General features: G+C 37.3%; 1 protein-coding gene across 2 annotated transcripts in view; it reads left to right on the forward strand.

Moving 5' to 3' along the window:
* The window catches only part of KIF18A (kinesin family member 18A), a 116,636-nt gene that overhangs the window by 27,069 nt on the left and 69,831 nt on the right, over nucleotides 1-19,736 (forward strand). For both annotated transcript variants that reach the window (XM_058305614.1, XM_058305615.1), the window contains exons 3-5: nucleotides 283-440; nucleotides 3,744-3,848; nucleotides 4,156-4,266. In XM_058305614.1, the coding sequence (XP_058161597.1) occupies nucleotides 283-440; nucleotides 3,744-3,848; nucleotides 4,156-4,266 (374 nt within the window). The remainder of the gene's footprint in view (nucleotides 1-282; nucleotides 441-3,743; nucleotides 3,849-4,155; nucleotides 4,267-19,736) is intronic.

A 19,736-nucleotide genomic window follows, 5' to 3' on the forward strand; every position in this document is an offset into this window, starting at 1 on the left:
AAAGGTAGTAAGCGTTCGAATCCCACCGCTGCCACCAAAAAAAAAAAAAGAAAGGTTGAGTAGATGATGGTATATATGGTATATCAAGGTAGAGAATGTATAGTAGGAAGTATAAATAGGTGCTAAAACTCCAAGATTTTAAGGATAAGACTGTTAATTTTGTATCTGTTCGGTTTAAAGTTACTGTTCAAGATATCTTGAAAAAACTATGTACTGGACAGTGGATATGGTAATGTTAAATGTCATAGCAAAGGCCTTTAATCTCTTTTTATGAAAATTCAGTACTTGCATATGGTGCCACTGGAGCTGGGAAGACCCACACAATGCTAGGATCAGCTGCAGAACCTGGAGTGATGTATCTAACAATGTTAGACCTTTACAAATCCATGGATGAGATTAAAGAAGAAAAAGTATGTAGTATTGCAGTTTCTTATTTGGAGGTAAGTTGGCAATACTCATTCTTTTAATTTATCAATACTGTTGAGATCTATTTCTTTAAGATGCACATAGACCATTACAATGTTTTTATTATACAGGAATTTTCTCGTGAATACATAAAATCATTAAAATTCCTGGTTTAGAATCTTTGTTATACATCTTACTCTTTGGTTAGTTTTTATTTTGACATAATTTCAGTCTTACAGAAAACTTGCAAGAATAGTACAAAGGACTTCCAGATACCTCCCATATGTTAACATTTTACTACATTTGCTTTCTTTCTCCCTGTATGTGTGTGTATGTATTTTTTCCTCTGAACTGTTTAAAAATAAGTTGCAGATTTACTGTAAAAACAAGAAATTCTCTTAAATATCTACTGTATAATTATTAAAATGTGAAAATTAATGCAATACTCTTGTCTAATCTATAGAACTTAAAGAGATTTTGTGATTATTCTAATACCACTCTTTCTTGAAAAAGAAAATCCAAGATCACGAATTGCATTTCCTTATCATGACTCTTTCGTCTCCTATAATCTGAAATGTTTTGGAGTCTTTATATTTTAATACACTGCCATTTTATAAAATGCCCCTCAGTTTGCATTTGTCATAATTAAATTTAGGTTATGCACTGGTAGGAACACAATGAAAGTGATGCTGAGTTACTCTTAATGCATCATTTCAGGAGGCTTATGCTGTTGGTTAGTCCTACTACTGGTAATGTTAACTTTGTTCAATTTGATTACGCTGGTGTCTGAAAGGTTTCTTCGCTGTAAAGATACTTATTTAATCCATTATAATTAATAGGTACCTTATGAGGAGTCAATGTAAATATCCTCTTACATCTCAAACTTTTTTCTGCAGTTTTAACATCCATTGATGATTCTTACCTGAATCAATTAGTATTATTGTGATTGTAGGTAATAGTGATTTTTAAATTCCATAATTCCTTTGACATTTACTCATTGGCTTTCTACTATAAGAAAGATCTTTTCTCTTCCCTGTATTATATCAATGTGGACTCCTGGATCCTTACTTTATTCAACAGATTAAAATCCCTTGCTGTAATTATTTATTCATATGCTCAAATTTTGCCAGATATGGCCAGTTGATGCTCTTTCAAGCTGTTTCCTGTGTACTTTTGACATACTCCCTTCATTCTTTGAGACCTCCTACCTTCCTAATGATAACTGGTATTTCACATATCACACACTCTAACTTTGTATATAGGTAGTGTTTGAGAAACCATTGCACAGACGTAAAACAATGATTTACTCCCTTTTCATTTCTAAAAACAATAAATTATAATAACAACTCTCTTAATTATATCTTGTGGTTTGGTCCTTATTGAAAGGGTTTCTTCACATCCCAAAGATGGATTAAGATCCTATACATTGCTAGGAATTTTTTTTTTCAGTCTATAGAACTTGGAGATAAAAGAAAATTAAAATACATTTTCTGTAGTTAAGTAGTACAAAGAATTGTTCTGAACTCAAGTAGAAAAAGATGGAAGCAACATTCGTCATTTTATAATTGGAGGAATTTTGAAGTTTGGTTATTTTCATACCTTTTTTCCCCCCTTAATCTGCTTTCAATTTATTAGTGGTAAGACTATTTCCAATCTGATAGTTTTCTACTCAGCCTATGCACCAAAACTGCCTATAATTTTTTTTTAAAAAAAACACACATGACTGTGCATCACCCCTTGGATATTTAAATTTAATATGTCTTGAGCGTTGCCTAGACAGTATGTTTTTTAAAGGCTCCCAGATGATTCTGTTGTATAGACTGGCTTGAGAATAATTGATGTATGTTTGCCATGACTGCCATGGATAAGAAGAAGCAATACAAAAGTTGCTACTGCTTATTAGAAAAATAACTAAAAAGTTATCTCACCTTGTTGCCATTTTACTGCTTATAAGAGTTTATTACATTTAAAAATGGCCTTCCTTCATTATAGAGAATTATGGCAGCAATCAGTTAGTTATCACTAGGCTTTTTATTAGGATATGGAAATAACTTACACTAAATAATTTTTTAAAGAAAAATTTTATAGGTTTTTAAAAATTTTACGGGTAATTGTAATTGGCATTTGGCTGTCAAATAGTAAACATTGTACTTTTAATAGCTTCATAAAATCAAGGTGATAATACTGTTTCCATGAATTAGTAAAAAAAAAAATACCTAGGATTCAAAGTGCAGATTATGCATTGTATGCCTTGGAGTAGAGCAAGAGGGCCACAGAGATCCAGCCTCTAATTCCTATTCTGTCATTACCTTTGTGACAATGAATGTATCACTTATCTTTTTAGGACCTTTGTTCCTTCCTTGTTCAAATAAGCAGGAAATCCCTATATGGAATTTATCACTAAGAATTCTATGTTAATGTAATAAATAAAATACTGTTCATTCTTGAGTATAGGTTTTATTTAGCTTTTAAGCTCTAAAATATAAAAATTCCAAACTGCTGTGCATCATGAAATAATTTCTTCTCCAGTAAAACCATCCAACCTCCTTACAACCTGCATTTCAGATCAACAAGAATTTCCCAAGACAAATCCAGCTGTCTTGCTTATTTCTGTTTTATCATAATCATTGTCAGGAATTATGAGTTAAGGATATAATTATTCCAGCTTTAAATTTCAGTTTCAGGGAAGTGGACATAGCTCAACTGCTAGAGCATCCACTTACCATATGGAGGGTCCAAGGTTCAAACACAGGGCCTCCTGACCCATGTGGTGAGCTGGCCCATGCACAGTGCTGCTGCCATGCGCAAGGAATGCCATGCCACAGAAGGGCATCCCCACATAGGGGTCTCCCACATGCGAGGAGTGTACCCCACAAGGGGAGCCGCTCCACTTGAAAGAAGTGCAGCCTGCCCAGGAGTGGTGCCGCATATATGGAGCCGCATATATGGAGAGTTGATGCAGCAAGAGACGCAGTTACCGAGTGCTGCAGGATAATGCAAGCGGACACAGAACACACAGCAAATGGACACAGAGAGCAGACAACGGGGGGGGGGGGGGGAGAGGGGGAGGGGAATAAATAAAATAAATAAGTAAATCTTTTTTAAAAAAAGCTTTAAATTTAAAAAAATTTCAGGTTCAAACCTCAGTAATCAAACACTTCTGTTTTCTGGAATGATAGAAAATTAATGACAATATAAGGTAAAAGACGTAAGGGAAAACGAGCTACTACTTGTCTTTAATATACGGATTCTAATACAGCCTTACATCAGTAGTATGTGTATGTGGTGTTATCACTATTGTTTTGGCATAGTGCTAAGGCAGTTCTTTTTATTTTGAGGTATATAATGAACAGATTCGTGACCTCTTAGTAAATTCAGGGCCACTTGCTGTCCGGGAAGATGCCCAAAAAGGAGTGGTTGTTCAAGGGTTGACGCTACACCAGGTATGTAAATTAAACTTGTTTTATTTCTGTTTTATATTATCCCTTTCTATCTTGTTTGAGAAAGAAGAAAACTAGTGAAATGCAGAAATAAAATGATGAGGATATATACTTTTTATTTCCTTTGAAATAGATGAATTTTTCTTTCAAATATCCACTTGAATAGTCGATATTTAATGTATTGAATTTATAGTAAACACTTCTTGCATTTTATTTTACAATTGAAATTCTTCTTGCAGGTTGGAAGTTCATTGAAAAACTTAAACATAAATTGCTAATTTGTGCATTTTTTTCCTACAAACCTCTCTAGCCCAAATCCTCAGGAGAAATTTTACAGTTATTGGATAACGGCAATAAAAACAGGACACAGCATCCCACTGATATGAATGCTACATCTTCTCGTTCTCATGCTGTTTTCCAGGTAACAGTCAACTAGACTTTCATTCTTTAAATTGAATTTAAAATAGAGCTGTGTCTTAGACCCTGCTTTGTAAGAAAATTCAACAAAAGAATTACATGACAAGTAAGGGCTTATCTTCCTTGTCTCTTTTAAGTTTTCCACCTAATTTATTTCATTTAAAATGCTGCAAAGTAGTTTGCACAAGTTGAATATATTAAGCCTTACTGTAAAATGGTATACTTTACTGTATTATCACTTTATATGTAATATGTTCTTAATTATAATAATGTTCAATAAGTATGAGAATTAGAAAAAACTTGCTCTTCAATTTGGGTCAAAACTCAAATTCAGCTCTGCTTTGAGATTAATCCTTGGAGACATGCTAAAGCATTCTTCACTCATTTGTTTTTCTCTAAGGACCTGTATGTACCTTTACCACCACCTCTGATATTTCCATGTTCTGGTTCAAGGAGTAGCAAAATGTAAATCACAGTTTGTTTGTTTTATTATTTTTTTAAACATGAAGTTTTTTTTTTTTTAAAGAGAAGTTAGAGGTTTACAGAAAAATCATGCAGAAAATACAAAGTTCCCATATGCCAACCTATTATTAATACCTTATCTATGTAATTGAGGGCTATTAGTTACTTCCACATTGTTGTGCTACCATTACCATCATCCATTACCAATACTCTTTCATCAACCCAAAAAGAAACTAATTTAATTCCTTAATTCCAGCCTTAATTCCTTATTCCCTACCCTTACCTCAGCCCCTGCTAACAAATATTCTAGTTTATGACCCTGTGAATTTTCTTATTCTAATTGCTTCATACCAGTGAGATGATATAATTTATGTCCTTTTGTGTCTGGCTTATTTCACTCATTTCAGTTATTTCATCCAAGTTGTTACAGAAAGTCAGGCTGAATAATATTCCACTGTATGTATATCACATTATGTTTATCAATTTTCATTTGAAATTCACTTTCTTTCATGTTTTGGCAATAGTGAATAATGCCACTATGAACATTGGTATGGAAATATCTGTTCAAGTCCCTGATTTCAATTCTTTGGGGGATATACCTAGAAGTGGGAAGTGGAGTTATATGGTAATTCTATGTTTAACTTACTGAGGAACCACCAAAATGTTTTCCATAGCTACTCTGCTGCCCTACATTCCCACCAACAATGAACCAAGTGTTCCTATTTCCCCACGTCCTCTCCAATACTTACAATTTTCTCTTGTTTTAATAGTAACCATTTTAGTGGGCGTGATATGGTATCCATTGTTGTTTTGATTTGCAATTCCATTATCATGAAGACTACTGAGCATCTTTTCAGGGGCTTTTTTTTTTAATCAATGACTTTTTTTTTTACTTACTTAATTTATTTATTCATTCATTCATTCCCCCCCTTGCAGCTTGTTCCTTTTCTTTTGCTCTCTCTTCTCTGTGTCCATTCGCTGCATGTTTTTTCTGTATCTGCTTGTCTTCCTTTTGTTACATCATCTTGCTACACCAGCTCTCCACGGCATACTGATTGTCAGTCCTAGCACACGGGCCATCAGCGCATGGACCAGCTTTGCCTTCACAAGGAAGCCCTGGGATGCGAACCCAGAGCCTCCCATATGGTAGATGGAAGCCCATCTGATTGAGCTACAGCCACTTCCCTTTTCAGGGGCTTCTTTACTATCTGTATGTCTTCTTTGGAGAAAAGTCTATTCAGGTTTTTGACCATTTTGTGCTTAGATTGTCTTTTTGTTGCTAAGTTGAAGGATTTCTTTCTCTATTCTGAATATTAAACCTTTATCAGATATGTAGTTTCCAAATATTTTCTATCATTGGTTAAGTCACTTTAGTTTCCTGGGAAAGTCCTTTGATACAACAAAGTTTTGGTTCCATTTTAACATTTTTTTCATATATTGCTTATGCTTTGGGTAGAAGGTCTAAGAAACCATTCCTAACACAAGATCCTGAAGATGCTTTTTAATGTTTTCCACTAGGAGTTTTATAGTTCTGGTTTTTATAATTAGATTTTTATCCATTTTGAGTTGATTTTTATATATTCTATGAGGTAAGGACCAACATATATACTTAAAGTTTTTCCAGTATAATTTTTTGAAGAAACTATTCTTTTCCAATTGAGTGGCCATGGTACCCTTGTCAGAAGTACGTTGGCCATAAATGAGGATTTATTTCTGAACTTTCAATTTATTCACCTGGCCTATATGTTTGTCTTTATGCCATTACAATGCTGTTTTGACCACTGTGCCTTTGTATTAAATTTTAAGATCAGGAAGTGTGAGTTTTCCAAGTTCATTTTTTCTTTTTCAAGTGTGACTTTAGCTAATTAGGGCCCCTTACCTTTCCATATAAATTGATTATTGGCTTTTCCATTTTTTCAAAATAGGCTGTTAGAATTTCGATTAGTATTACCTTGAATCTGTGAATCACTTTGGTTAGGATTGACATCTTTACTGTATAATCTAACTTGTGAACATGGAATGTCCTTCCATTTGATTAGGTCTTCTTTGATATTTTAGTGATGTTTTGTAGTTTTCTGAATATTAGTCCTTTACATCTTTGGTTAAATTTATTCCTAGATATTTGATTCTTTCAGTTGCTGTTGTAAATGGATTTTTTTTCCCCTTAGTTTACTCTTTATATTGCTCATGACTGGTCTGAAGAAACAGTACTAATATTTGCATGTTGAACTTATACCCTGCTACTGTGCTATACTTGCTTACTAACTCTAGTAGCTTTGTTCTAAATATTTTAGGATTTTCTGTTTATAGACTGTGTCATCAGCAAGTAGGGTGAATTTTACTTCTTCCTTTCCAATTTGGATACCTTTTCTTTCTTTTTCTTGCCTATTTGCTCTAGCTAGAACTCTAGTACAAAGTTGAATAAGCGTGGTGATAGTATACATCCTTGTCCTGTTCCTAGAGAGAAAGCATTCAGTCTTTCACCACTGAGTATGTTGTTAGCTGTGGATTTTTCATATATGCCTTTTATCATGTCGAGGAAGTTTCCTTCTGTTACAAGTTTTTTAAGTGTTTTTATCATGAAGGGGTGATAGACTGGTGGGAATATAAAATGGCACAGCCACTCTGGAACACAATTTGGCGGTTCCTCAGGGAACTAAGTATAGAATTGCCATATGATCCGGCCCTCCTGCTACTAGATATATGCCCAGAAGAACTGAAAGCAGGAACACAAACATACGTTTACACACTGATGTTCATAGAGAATTATTCACAATTGCCAAAAGATAGAAGCAAAACCAAGTGTCCATTAACCAATTAATGGATAAACGAAGTGTGGGATACATATTCAGTGGAATATTATTCAGCTGTAAGAAGGAATGAAGTCCTGATGCATGCAATAACATGGATGAATCTTGGGGACTTTATGTTGAGTGAAATTAGCCATCACAAATGGACAAATATTGTATGATCTCTATACATAGTGAAGCCTGTGGTGGATGATGACTGTGGTGAATAGTACAAATGTAAGAATGTTCTTTTATGAACTTTAACAATCGTTTATCACTATCACAAGGTGTTAATAATAGGGTGGTATATGGGTGAAAATACACCTAATCCAAACTATGGACTGTAATAGTAATATTTTAATGATCTTGTATCAACTGAAACAAAAGTGCCATACCAATGCAAACTGTCAACAGTAGAGGGGTACATAGGAATGTTTTATTTTTTATGGTACTTTTGTATAAACCTACAACTTGTCTAATTTTTTAAAATTATGATAATTTAAGAAAAAACATTATGCTATGCAAAAAAAAAAAAAACTGGACAACAGTGTACTACATATGTAATGATTCCATTTGTATAAAATGTAAATATAAATCCATAGAGCCAGAAATAGATTAGTGCAAGGGTTCTGAACCAGGGGTCCGTGAGCTTGAATTGGAGAAAAAATCAACTTATTATCTTTATTTTCCTCTAACCTCTAACTGAAATCTAGCATTTCTTTTACTTGTGAATGCACACAATAAATAAATTACAGTAGTATTCATTTCACCTGACTGGCAAAGGGGTACGTGGAACAAAAAAATTTAAGAACTTCTGGATTAGTGGTGATGTTGGACCAGGGAAGGATAGAAGGATTGCGTGGTGATTGATAAAGGGTACGGGTCTTTTCTTGTTGGGATGATGAAAATGTTCTAAAATTGATTATTGTGATAAACGCACAACTCTGATTATACTAAAAGCCATTGGTTGTATGTCTGGGATAGATTGTATGGTATGTGAATATATTTCAATATAACTGCTTTAAAAAAAACAAAAGAAAAGGAAAAAGGGGATACTAGCTTTTTGTCAAATGTCTTTTCTGCGTCAGTTGAAACAATCATTTTTTCCCCCTCGTTCTGCTAATGTGTATTACATATCTTATTTTCTTACGCTTCATCTCCCTTGCATAGTTGGGATCAATCCCACTCGATTATGCTTTTATAATTCTTTAATATGCTGTTTGATTAGGGTTGCCAGTATTTTTTTTTTTAAGATTTATTTATTCATTCCCCCTCCCCTTGCTACTTGCTTGCTCTCGGCTCTCTGTGTCCATGTGCTGTGCTGTCTTCTTTGTCTGCATATCTCCCTTTGTTGCGTTATCTTGCTGCACCAGCTCTCCTTTCTGCAGGTGCGGGCCATCAGCTCTCAGCGGGCTCGGGCCAGCTTGCCTTCACAAGGAGGCCCTGGGAAGCAAACCCAGGACCTCCCATATGGTAGACGGGAGCCCAGTCGATTGAGCCACATCTGCTTCCTGGGGTTGCCAGTATTTTGCTGAGGATTTTAGCATCTATATTCATAATGGATATTGTTCCATAATTTTCTATTCTTTTTTATTTATCAGGTTTAGGGATTAAGATGATATTGGCCTAATAGAATTAGTTAGGGAATATTCCCTCCTGTTCAATTTTTTGGAAAAAGTTGAGCAGTATTCATATTAATTCTTCTTGGAATGTATGGTAAAATTCCCCTGTGAAACTATCTGGTCCTGGACTTTTCTTTGTTGGGCCGTTTTTGATTACTGATTCTCTCTTTACTGGTTATTGGTTTTTTGAGATCATCTGTTTCTTCTAGAGTCACTGTGGATAGTTTATGTGTTTGTAGGAATTAGTCCATTTCATCTAGGCTATCTAATTTGTTGGTGCATAGTTCATAGTATCCTCTGTGATCTTTTTTATATCTTTTGGTTCAGTAGTAATATCTCTTTCATTACTGATTTTAATTACATGTCCTCAGTCTTTTTTCATTGTCAGTCTAGCTAAAGCTTTGTTCATTTTATTGATCTTTATACAGAACCAACTTTTGGCTTTGTTGATTCTCTCCATTGTTTTGCAGTTCTCTATATCATTTATTTCTGCTCTCATCTTTATTCTTTCTTCCTTCTGCACTCTCTGTGTTTCATTCATCATCTTTGTTTAAATCCTCTAGTGTTCTTTCTTTGTTTCTCTAAATGTATTTTTTATTTGCTTTAAAAGATACTTAGATTACATAAAATGTTACATTAAAAAATATAAGGGATTCTCATATGCTCCGCTCCCCACACCTCCTACTTTTCCCCTTCTTTCATTAGTGTGGTACACACATTTTGGAGCATTGCTACTAAGCATGGATTATAGTTTACATTGTAGTTAACACTCCCACTCAATTCTGTAGGTTATGGCAGGATATATAAATGGCCTATATCTGTCATTGCAGTGTCATTCAAGTCCCTAAAATGTCCCCATGTTACACCTCTTTTTCCCTCTACCTGCCTTCAGCACCTGTAGTGGCCACTGTGTCCACATCAATGATATTTCTTCCATTGCTAGAATCACAATAAGTTTATAGTAGAATATCAGTAAGTCCACTGTAGTCCATTTTTATTCCCAAATCCTGAGGATTCTGGATGGTGATGCCTATTCCACCGCTAATTGAGAGATGGCTTTGATCCCATACAGCTGATGGATGGGACTCTGTTGCTTGCAGATGTAGACTCTCTTGGTTTCTTGGTATAGTGGTTGTTCATCCTCATCTCCTTGTTAGTTGTACCAAGTGAGTCCAATGAACTGGAGAGTAAGTGTTGGAACTCCACTGAGGCTCAGGACCCAGCTGGCACATGGCCAGCCCAAAGATTCAAGTTTCTTTGACATATACCTACCAACTCCAGCATCAGCTAAATAGAAGGGACAGACGAGGCATGTGTAGAGAAGTCACAACTGAGTCCAACTCTGTCACACTCAGGAGCACAAACTACACTATGAGGCCACTGGTAAGGCACCAATCTCCAGAGATATCTGCCATGACTGTAGGACCTGGGTGTCTCCAGAACCCTCAAGAGCCCCACTATTTGGGGTAGTATCTACTTTGGCAATCTATAAGATCCTGCTGAGATGTTGCATAAAGTGTTACTTCTGGGATACCTCCCAACTCACCTTAAAGTTTCTTAACCATATGACCTCATTTGTCTTTATCCTTTCCCCCTTTTATTCAAGGTCTTTTTCCAGTTGCATTGCTAATTAGTGCTAGGGAGGTTCATCCGCAGGAGTCATGTCCCAAGCTGGGAGGAAGGTAATGTATTTATATGCTGAGTTTAGCTTAGAGAAAGGCCACATTTGAGCAACATGGAGGCTCTCAGGAGGTAACTATTAGGCACTCTGCAACACTAATCTAAGTTGCAATTTCAAGGGCAAGGGCTCATAAGCATAGTCGTCAATATCAAGGGCCCTTAAATGGACCATCCGTCTTCACTAGTCATTGCCCCTGTACTTGGTGGATTTGTTGCTGTTCCATTAGAGAATGTGACAGAATTCCCCAGGATAGGAATTCAATATTCTTTCAGTTATTGTGTGAATCTCCACCCACTGTGACAATGCCCCATGACCATTTGAACACATTTATCTGCCTTATATATATGCCCAGGTGAACTCCATCCCAGGTATACCCCTCGCTGACACCCCACACCAGTGATCTTCCCCTACCACAGTTGTAGCCCTTCTGTGATCCAAAACCAAAAATATCACCAAGTACAATTAATAGGAAAATGGAATAATAATGATAGGTTTAAACTTAAGTAATAAAATATATAATTTAGAAAAACTAAAACTAAAATAAAATTTTTAAAATTAAGATTTTTTTTTAAATGAAAAATTTTTTTAACTTTTTTTTGATATTTGCCTTTCATCACTGTAATATCTACTGTTCTGTATGTACAGTGACATTTCCTTCCATTTCTTCCGTGTCTTACTTTTTTTCATTTTGACTAAAAGAACTTTTAGGTGACAGTAAAGCCACATACAAAATATAGGGGATTCCCATATACCCGATATCCTCCCCCTTTTCCCCTTCCCATATTAATAACCTTTTTATATATGGATGGTACATTTATTACAACTGATGTACAAATGTTGAAACATAGCTACTAACCATAGTCAGTGGTTTACATTATGGTTTACATTTTAGACCCTACACTTTTATAAATTTTTGATGAAATTTAACATGGCCTGTATCCATCATTGCAAGATCATGTAGAACACTTCCATTGCCCCCTAAGTATCCCCACTTCCATCTATTATATTCCTCACTCCCCCTCCCCACAGGACTCACAACAACCACCAGGCTTCATTCTTTGAAGGACAGGATTCGTAGATACTTGCAACAAAACTGAGGGCTTGACACACTGGTCTGTCCTCTTCTATTCGGAACTGCCCATGCTCTGGAGAGACACCCACCACTCTGTTTGAGAACATAGTGGACCTCCCCAGGATGGGAGTCGAACTCCTTCCTGCTCACTATGTGGATCTTCACCAAGGCATACCACACACTATGTCAAAATAATCACTCGCACATTCACTTACAAGACTGCCCCAGGTGCACCCCGGTTCCATTGATCGGTATGTCTTTCCTTGTGGCAACACCGTGCAGTTTTGACCGCTGTAGCTGTGTGGTATGTTTTAAAGTCAGGTAGTGTGATTTCTCCAATTTTGTTTTTCTTTTTAAATCTGTCTTTGGCTATTCAGGGCCTGTTGCCCTTCCAAATAAATTTCATAGTTACTTTTTCCAGTTCAGTAAAAAATGCTGTGTTGATTTTTATTGGGATTGCATTAAATCTGTAGATCAGTTTGGGAAGGATAGACATCTTAATGATCTTTAGTCTTCCTATAAATGGACAAGGAATTTTCTTCCGTTTATTTAAGTTTTCTTTGATTTCCTTTAACAGTGTTGTGTCATTTTCTGTGTATAAGTCATTTACATCTTTTAGTTAAATTTACTCCTACGTATTTGATTCTTTTACTTGCTATTGTAAACAGAATTTTTTTCTTGATTTCCTCCTCAGATTGCTTGTTATTGGTGTACAGAAATGCTACTCTTCTTTGTGCATTGATCCTGCTACCTTACTGAACTCATTTATAAGTTCTAGAAGCTTTGTTGTAGATTTGTCAGAGTTTTCTATGTATAGGATCATTTCATCGGCAAATAGTGAAATTTTTACTTCTTCCTTTGCAATTTGGATGCCTTTTATATCTTTTTCTTGCCTAAGTGCTCAAGCAAGTAATTCTAACACAACATTAAATAGGAGCAGTGATAGTGGACATCCTTGTCTTTTTCCTGATTTTAGAGGGAAAAGTTTTAGTATTTCACCATTGTATATAATATTAGCTGTGGGTTGTTTATATTTATCCCTTATCATGTTGAGGAAGTTTCCTTCTATTCCTATCCTTTGCAGTATTTTTATCAGGAGAGGATACTGTATTTTTTCTTTTTTTAAAGATTTATTTTTTTATTTACTACCCCCCCACCCCAGTTGTCTGTTCTCTGTCCATTTGCTGCGTGTTCTTCTTTTGTCCACTTCTGTTGTTGTCAGCGGCATGGGAATCTTGTGTCTCTCTTTTTTGTTGTGTCATCTTGCTGCGTCAGCTCTCCTTGTGTGCGGCACCATTCCTGGGCAGGCTGCACTTTCTTTCACGCTGAGCGGCTCTCCTTATTGGGGCGCACTCCTTGCACATGGGGCTCCCCTATGTGGGGGCACCCCTGTCTGGCAGGGCATGCCTTGTGTACATCAGCACTGCATGTGCACCAGCTCCACACAGGTTAAGGAAGCCTGGGGTTTAAACCGTGGACCTCCCATGTGGTAGACAGACGCCCTATCCACTGGACCAAGTCCACTTCCCTGTATTTTTTCTAAGGCTTTTCCTGCATCTATAGATACCATCATGTGATTTTTTTTCCCTTTCAATCTGTTTATGTGGTGTATTAACATTGATTGATTTTCTTATGTTGAACCATCCTTGCATACCAGGGATAAAATCCACTTGTTCATGATGTATAATTCAATTGATGTGTTGTTGAATACGATTAGCAAGTATTTTGTTGAGGATTCTGGCATCTAGGTTCATTAGAGAGATTGGTCTGTAATTTTCCTTTCTTATGGCATCTTTGTTTGGCTTTGATATTAGGGTCATGTTGGCATCATAGAATGAATTAGGCAATTTTCCTTCTACTTCTATTTTTTGGAAGAGTTTAGGTGGGATCGGTGTTAGTTCTTTCCAGAATGTTTGATAGAATTCACCTGTAAAGCCGTTTGGTCCTGCGTTCTTAGTTGGGAGATTTTTTATGACTAATTCAATCTCGTTACTTGTGATTGTTCTGTTGAGTTCATTGGTTTCTACTTTTGTCGATGTTGGCTGCTTTTTTCTAGGATTTTGTCCATTTTCTCTATATTATCCTTCCTGTTGGCATGTAACTTCTGAAAGTATCCTCTTAAGATACTCTTTATTTCTGTGGGGTCAGTGTGATATCCCCTTCCTCATTTCTTATTTTGTGTATTTAAAGTACTCTCTTTTTTACTTTATTAGTCTAGCTAAGGTTTGTCAATTTTACTGATCTTGAAGAACCAGATTTGGTTTTGTTTATTTTTCTAGTTTTTTTTTTTCAACCTACCAATTTTTTTAAAGAACATTTTTAGGTTTTTTGAAGTATACCAGTCTTACATAAACATACATAAACTGTAAGTTTATAGTAATAATTGTGAACTTACATAACATCATACAGGGCTCTCATACCTCACTCTTCTACCATGAATACCTTGCATTATTTTGAAACATTTTTAAATAATTATTTATGAGCATCCTCAAAATACTATTACTAACCAAGTATTCTTCCCCCAACCCACCCTAGTGTTATTTTTTAATCATTTTTACATGAACATACATAAACAATAATTGAATAGTAAAAGTTGTGAACTTAGAGAGCAAACATGCATAACATTATACGAGAGTCCCGTACATCAACCCACCACCAACACCTTGTATTGTGACACATTTGTTACACATTATGAAAGAATATTGTCAAAATCTTATTACTAAATATAGTACTTATCTTCCATTTTGTATATTTCCCCCTTAATGCACCATTATTATTTTTTAAATACATTTATATGACAAAAGTTGTAAACTTACAAAACAATCATTCACACGTGCGTAGTTCCCAAATACCCCTCTGTCTACACATGACACCGTGGTGGAATATTTGTTACACATTATGAGATTATTACCAGGTCCACAGTGAATATTTGGGATACTTTTCCATAATCCCCTATTATCAACACAGTACATCTTCGGCATAGATGTATGAATATTACATTATTACTGTTGACCATTGTCCATAGGTTACTCCAGTTGTATTTTTCCCATGCTTCTCCCCATTCCCAGCACCCTGCAATTATGAAGTACATTTGCTTTAGTTCACAAAGGATACTCTTGCATCTGTACCATCAACCACAGTTCTCATCCACCTCTAGGTTTGTTGTGCATTTCAGTCCATTCTCTAGCTTTCTGTCAGTTGGTTTTCTAGTGTTTTTTTTATTTTCTGTTTCATTTAGTTCTGCTTTAATCTTTGTTATTTGCTTCTTTCTACTTCCTTTGGGGTTTGTTTGTCTTTTCTAATCCTCTAGGTGTGCAGTTAAGTCTCTGCTTTTAGCTCTTTCTTATTTTTTGAGATGTGCCTTTTTTTGCTATGAATTTCCCTCTCAGTACAACTTTTTCTGCATCCCATAGGTTTTCTTGTTTTTTCTTATGATCTCTTTATTTTTTTTTTACATGTTACATTCAAAAAATATAAGAGTTTCCCATATACCCCCCACCCCACTCACCCCACTCCTCCCACATCAACAACCTCTTTCATCATTGTGGCACATTCATTGCATTTGGTGAATACATTTTGGAGCACTGCTGCACTACATGGATAATAAATAGTTTACATTGTAGTGTACACTCTCCCCCAGTCCATTCAGTGGGTTATGGCAGGATATATAACGTCCACCATCTGTGCAGTATCATTTAGGACAATGCAAAGTCCCAAAAATGCCCCGACATCACATCTCTTCCTCAGTCTCTCTGCCCTCAGCAACTACTATGGCCACTTTCTACACATCAGTGCTACAATTTCTTCCTTTACTAGTCACAATAGTTCCATAGTAGAATATCAGTTAGTCCAATCTAATCCATAGTTTATTCCTCCATCCTGTGGACCCTGGGATGATGATGTCCACTCTACCTCTATATCGAGAGGGGGCTTAGATTCCACATGGATAATGGATGTGATTCTCCTGCTTGCAGTTGTAGGCACTCTCGGTTCCCTGGTGTGATGGTTGACCATCTTCACCTCCCTGCTAGCTGGCCTGGGTAAGTCCAATGAACCAGAGGACAGGAGCTGCAAGTCTCCTGAGGCTCAAGGCCCACCTAGCATATGGAGAGTCCAGAGATTCAAATCTCCTGAGTATATGCCAACCCTAGCACCAACCACAGGTTCAATAAAAGTGACAGAAGGAGGCATGTGTAGAAAGGTCACATCTGAGTCCAGCTCCATCACACTCAGGAACACAAATAGCAAAGTAGGGCCAACCGACATGGCACCAAATTCCAGAGCTATTTGCCATGACCAAAGAACCTGTGTGTCTCCGTAGCCCTCAGGAGAACCAGTACCTGGGGTTGTATCTACTTTGGCTGTCTCTGAGGTCCTGCTGAGGTGTGCATAGCATGACTCCTCTGATGACCTCCCGACTCTTTTTTGAAGACTCTTAGCCATATAAACTCATTTGTCTTTGCCATTTCCACTCGAAAAGCAGTTTTGAACACATGATCCTACATGTAGGCTGAGATATTCTGCTGGTCTAAGATTTTCAAGGTCTTTTTCTAGTTACATTACCAGCTGGTGCTTGGTAGTAATCCCTTGGCACCAGGGAGGCTTATCCCCAGGAGTCATGTCCCACACTGGGGGAAGGTAATGCATTTACATGCTGAGTTTGGCTTAGAGAGTGGCCACATTTGAGCAACATGGAAGCACTCAGGAGGTAACTCTTAGGCACCCTGTAGCTCTAGGCCTAGTTCACATATTTCAGGCACACAGGCTTATAAGCATAATCATTAGTATCAAGGGCTCATTGTTGAATCATCCTTCTTTGTTTGTCTTTGCCTTTGCACTTGAGTGATTGTTGCTGTTCCATTGGGGAATGTGATAGAGTTTCCCTGGCTAGGAAATCAGCACTCCATCAGTTAACATTAGTAACTGTAACTACTATGAAAATACCCAACATATATCCAAATATTTTTATGTACCCTATATACACGACCTGGTGAACTGCCTCCCAACCATGTTCCCCCCATGAATAACACCCCTCACCAGTGTTCCTCCCTTGCCATAGTTAACACCTCTGTGTTCCAAAACGTCTTCATAAATGAAGCCTAATATGCTGCCAATTCATTTAATAGAAAAATGAAATATAGTGATGGGTTCAAAGATTAGAAATAGAATACTAACTTAAAAAATCCTCATCCTTTAGGTGTGCAGTTAAGTCTTTGCTTTTAGCTCCTTCTTTTTTGATATGTGCCTTTTTGGCTATGAATTTCCCTCTCCATAGAACTTTTTCTGCATCCCATAGGTTTTCATATGTTGTGTTGTCATTTTCATTCATTTCAAGGTACTTAATTATTTCTTTTGTGATTTCCTCCTTGACCCACTGTTTGTGTAAGATACCCCTGAGGAGCTTCTCAGGCTGCCAGTGTTCATCAGTCACTTGGCCTGCAACCTTCCCAATGGTGGTTTTGCATCGTGTTTTAATGAGTAAACTAAATTTTTAAAAGGTGCCTTTTTTAAGAAAGTAAGAGACCAGGAGGTGCTGATACAAAAATAATGTCAGTACATTCCCTGTCCTAAACTATCACCTGGGTGTTTGATAACCCGGTGGATCACTATTCTAAGGATAGCCAGGAATTGAACCAGGGACCTAGTATATTCAAAGCAGAGACTTCTCCACTGAGCTAAACTTTCTCATTGGATCAGTTAGCTAGAGAGCTATCCAATCACTTTCACTAGGGCAGGTTTGACTCCTTTCAGTTGAGTAGATTCCTGCTGATTAGGAGTCTCTCTGTCCCTGACTCCTTTCTGTTCTTATTGCTTTCTCTCCCGGGGTAGCAGGACATGGTAGCCTGTGTGATCTGATCCACTCTTCACCTCTCCTGGTCAGGTTAGTTCCCTTCTCAAATTCAAATGGGACCCTGGTATCCAAACTCATCACAGAGAAATGAGCCATTTGCCATGACCATAGAATCTGTGTCTCCATAGCACATACCAGACCTCTTCCAGATCTCCCCCTCCTCCCAGGGGACCCTGAATAGACCCTTAGAATGTTATTAGGTGCTTCCTGTTGCCCACCTCCCTAGGGGAGTTGGAATTTTGATAGATTTCATCACCAGATTAGTCAATTGCTTGACTCCACCCTCTCCCAGCCCAATTTCCTCTCTTCCTGGTCAGCTAGGTAAATGAGGCTGCCTGAGCAGATTGGCCTCTCTCCTATTCCCGGGGCCACCTCTTGCCAGTTGGTATGCTCCCTAAAGTTTAAGAAGGTCCAGGTAACCAAACCCACAGAAAGGAAACTTTCTTCACCCTTCAACAGAACCCTCTTAGTGCTGGAGAAGACTCCCTCCCACTCAGTGGCTGGTGGGAGTCGGGGCATTCACAGTGGTTTTTGCCTTGAGGATGGGGCTTAGCCACCTGCCATTTCCTGCCACCAGGGCGAGAATCTCAGTTTTCCCTTGGGCTTGTTATCTCTTTGTCCAGTTCCCTCAAGATTGATACCCTGCAGTCTCCTGCTCTGTGAGTTCCAAAAACAGCTCACTCATGCAGGATCTTGACCCTTCTCAGCTGTTTCTTGCGAGAGGGCTGGTGAGTGCCCACTCAAATCGATGCCATCTTGCTGGATCTCCTTGACCCTCCAGTTTTGAGTTTAGGTCTCTGATTTGAGATCTTACTTCTTTTTTTTAAAAAGCATTGAAGGCTATAAATTTTCCTCTCAGTACTGTTTTTGCTGCTTCCCATGTTTTAGTATGTTTTCTCATTTTCATTCACCATAAAATACTTCCTGATTTCCCATTGATTGTTTAATAGTATGTTATTTGATTTCCATATATTTGTGAATTTTAAAGTTCCCACTCTCACTGATTTCTTTTTTTTTCTCCCTTCCCCCCACCCCACCCCAGTTGTCTGTTCTCTGTGTCCATTTGCTGTGTGTTCTTTTTGTCTGCTTCTGTTGTTGTCAGCGGCACGGGAATCTGTGTTTCTTTTTGTTGCGTCATCTTGCTGCGTCAACTCTCCATGTGTGTGGCACCATTTCTGGGCAGGCTGCACTTTCTTTCCCGCTAGGTGGTTCTCCTTACGGGGCGCATTCCTTGCGCATGGGGCTCCCCTATGCAGGGGCACCCCTGCGTGGTACATCACTCCTTGTGCAGATCAGCACTGCATGTGGGTCAGCTCCACATCGATCAAGGAGGCCCAGGGTTTGAACCGTGGACCTCCCATGTGGTAGATGGACGCCTTATCCACTGGGCCAAGTCCGCTTCCCATCACTGATTTCTAACATATTTAATTGTGGTCAGGAAAGATACATTGCATGCTTTCAGTAGCCTTTAATTTATTGAGACTTGTTTTGTGGACTGACATATGGTCTATTCTAGAGAATGTTCCATGTGCACTAGAAAAGAAACTATATTCTGCTATTATTGAGGGAAAGTTTCAGTGCATGCCTACTTGCTTTTAGAATATTGTTCAAGTCTTCTGCTTCGTTATAGATCTTCCTTCTAGATTTTCTACCATTATTGAAAGTGGCATATTGAAGTACAACCATCTTTCTCCCTTGAAACCTATCAGTATTTGTTTCATATGTTTAGGGGCTCTGGTGTTATATGCATATGTATTTTTATTTGTTGGGTATTCTTGTTGAATTGTCATCTTGATCAGTATATAATAACCTTCTCTGTCCTTCCTAAGTTTTTGGCTTAAACTTTATTTTATGTGATATTGGTACAGCTATCCTAGATCTCCTTTGGGTATTGCTTTCATGATAGACCTTTTTCCCATCCTTTCACTTTTCAGACTGCTTAAGTATTTGAAATTAAGGTAAGTCTCGTATAAAATCATATATTAATAGTTGGGTCA

Source organism: Dasypus novemcinctus, chromosome 10, assembly GCF_030445035.2.
Source record: "Dasypus novemcinctus isolate mDasNov1 chromosome 10, mDasNov1.1.hap2, whole genome shotgun sequence".
NCBI lineage: Eukaryota > Metazoa > Chordata > Mammalia > Cingulata > Dasypodidae > Dasypus > Dasypus novemcinctus.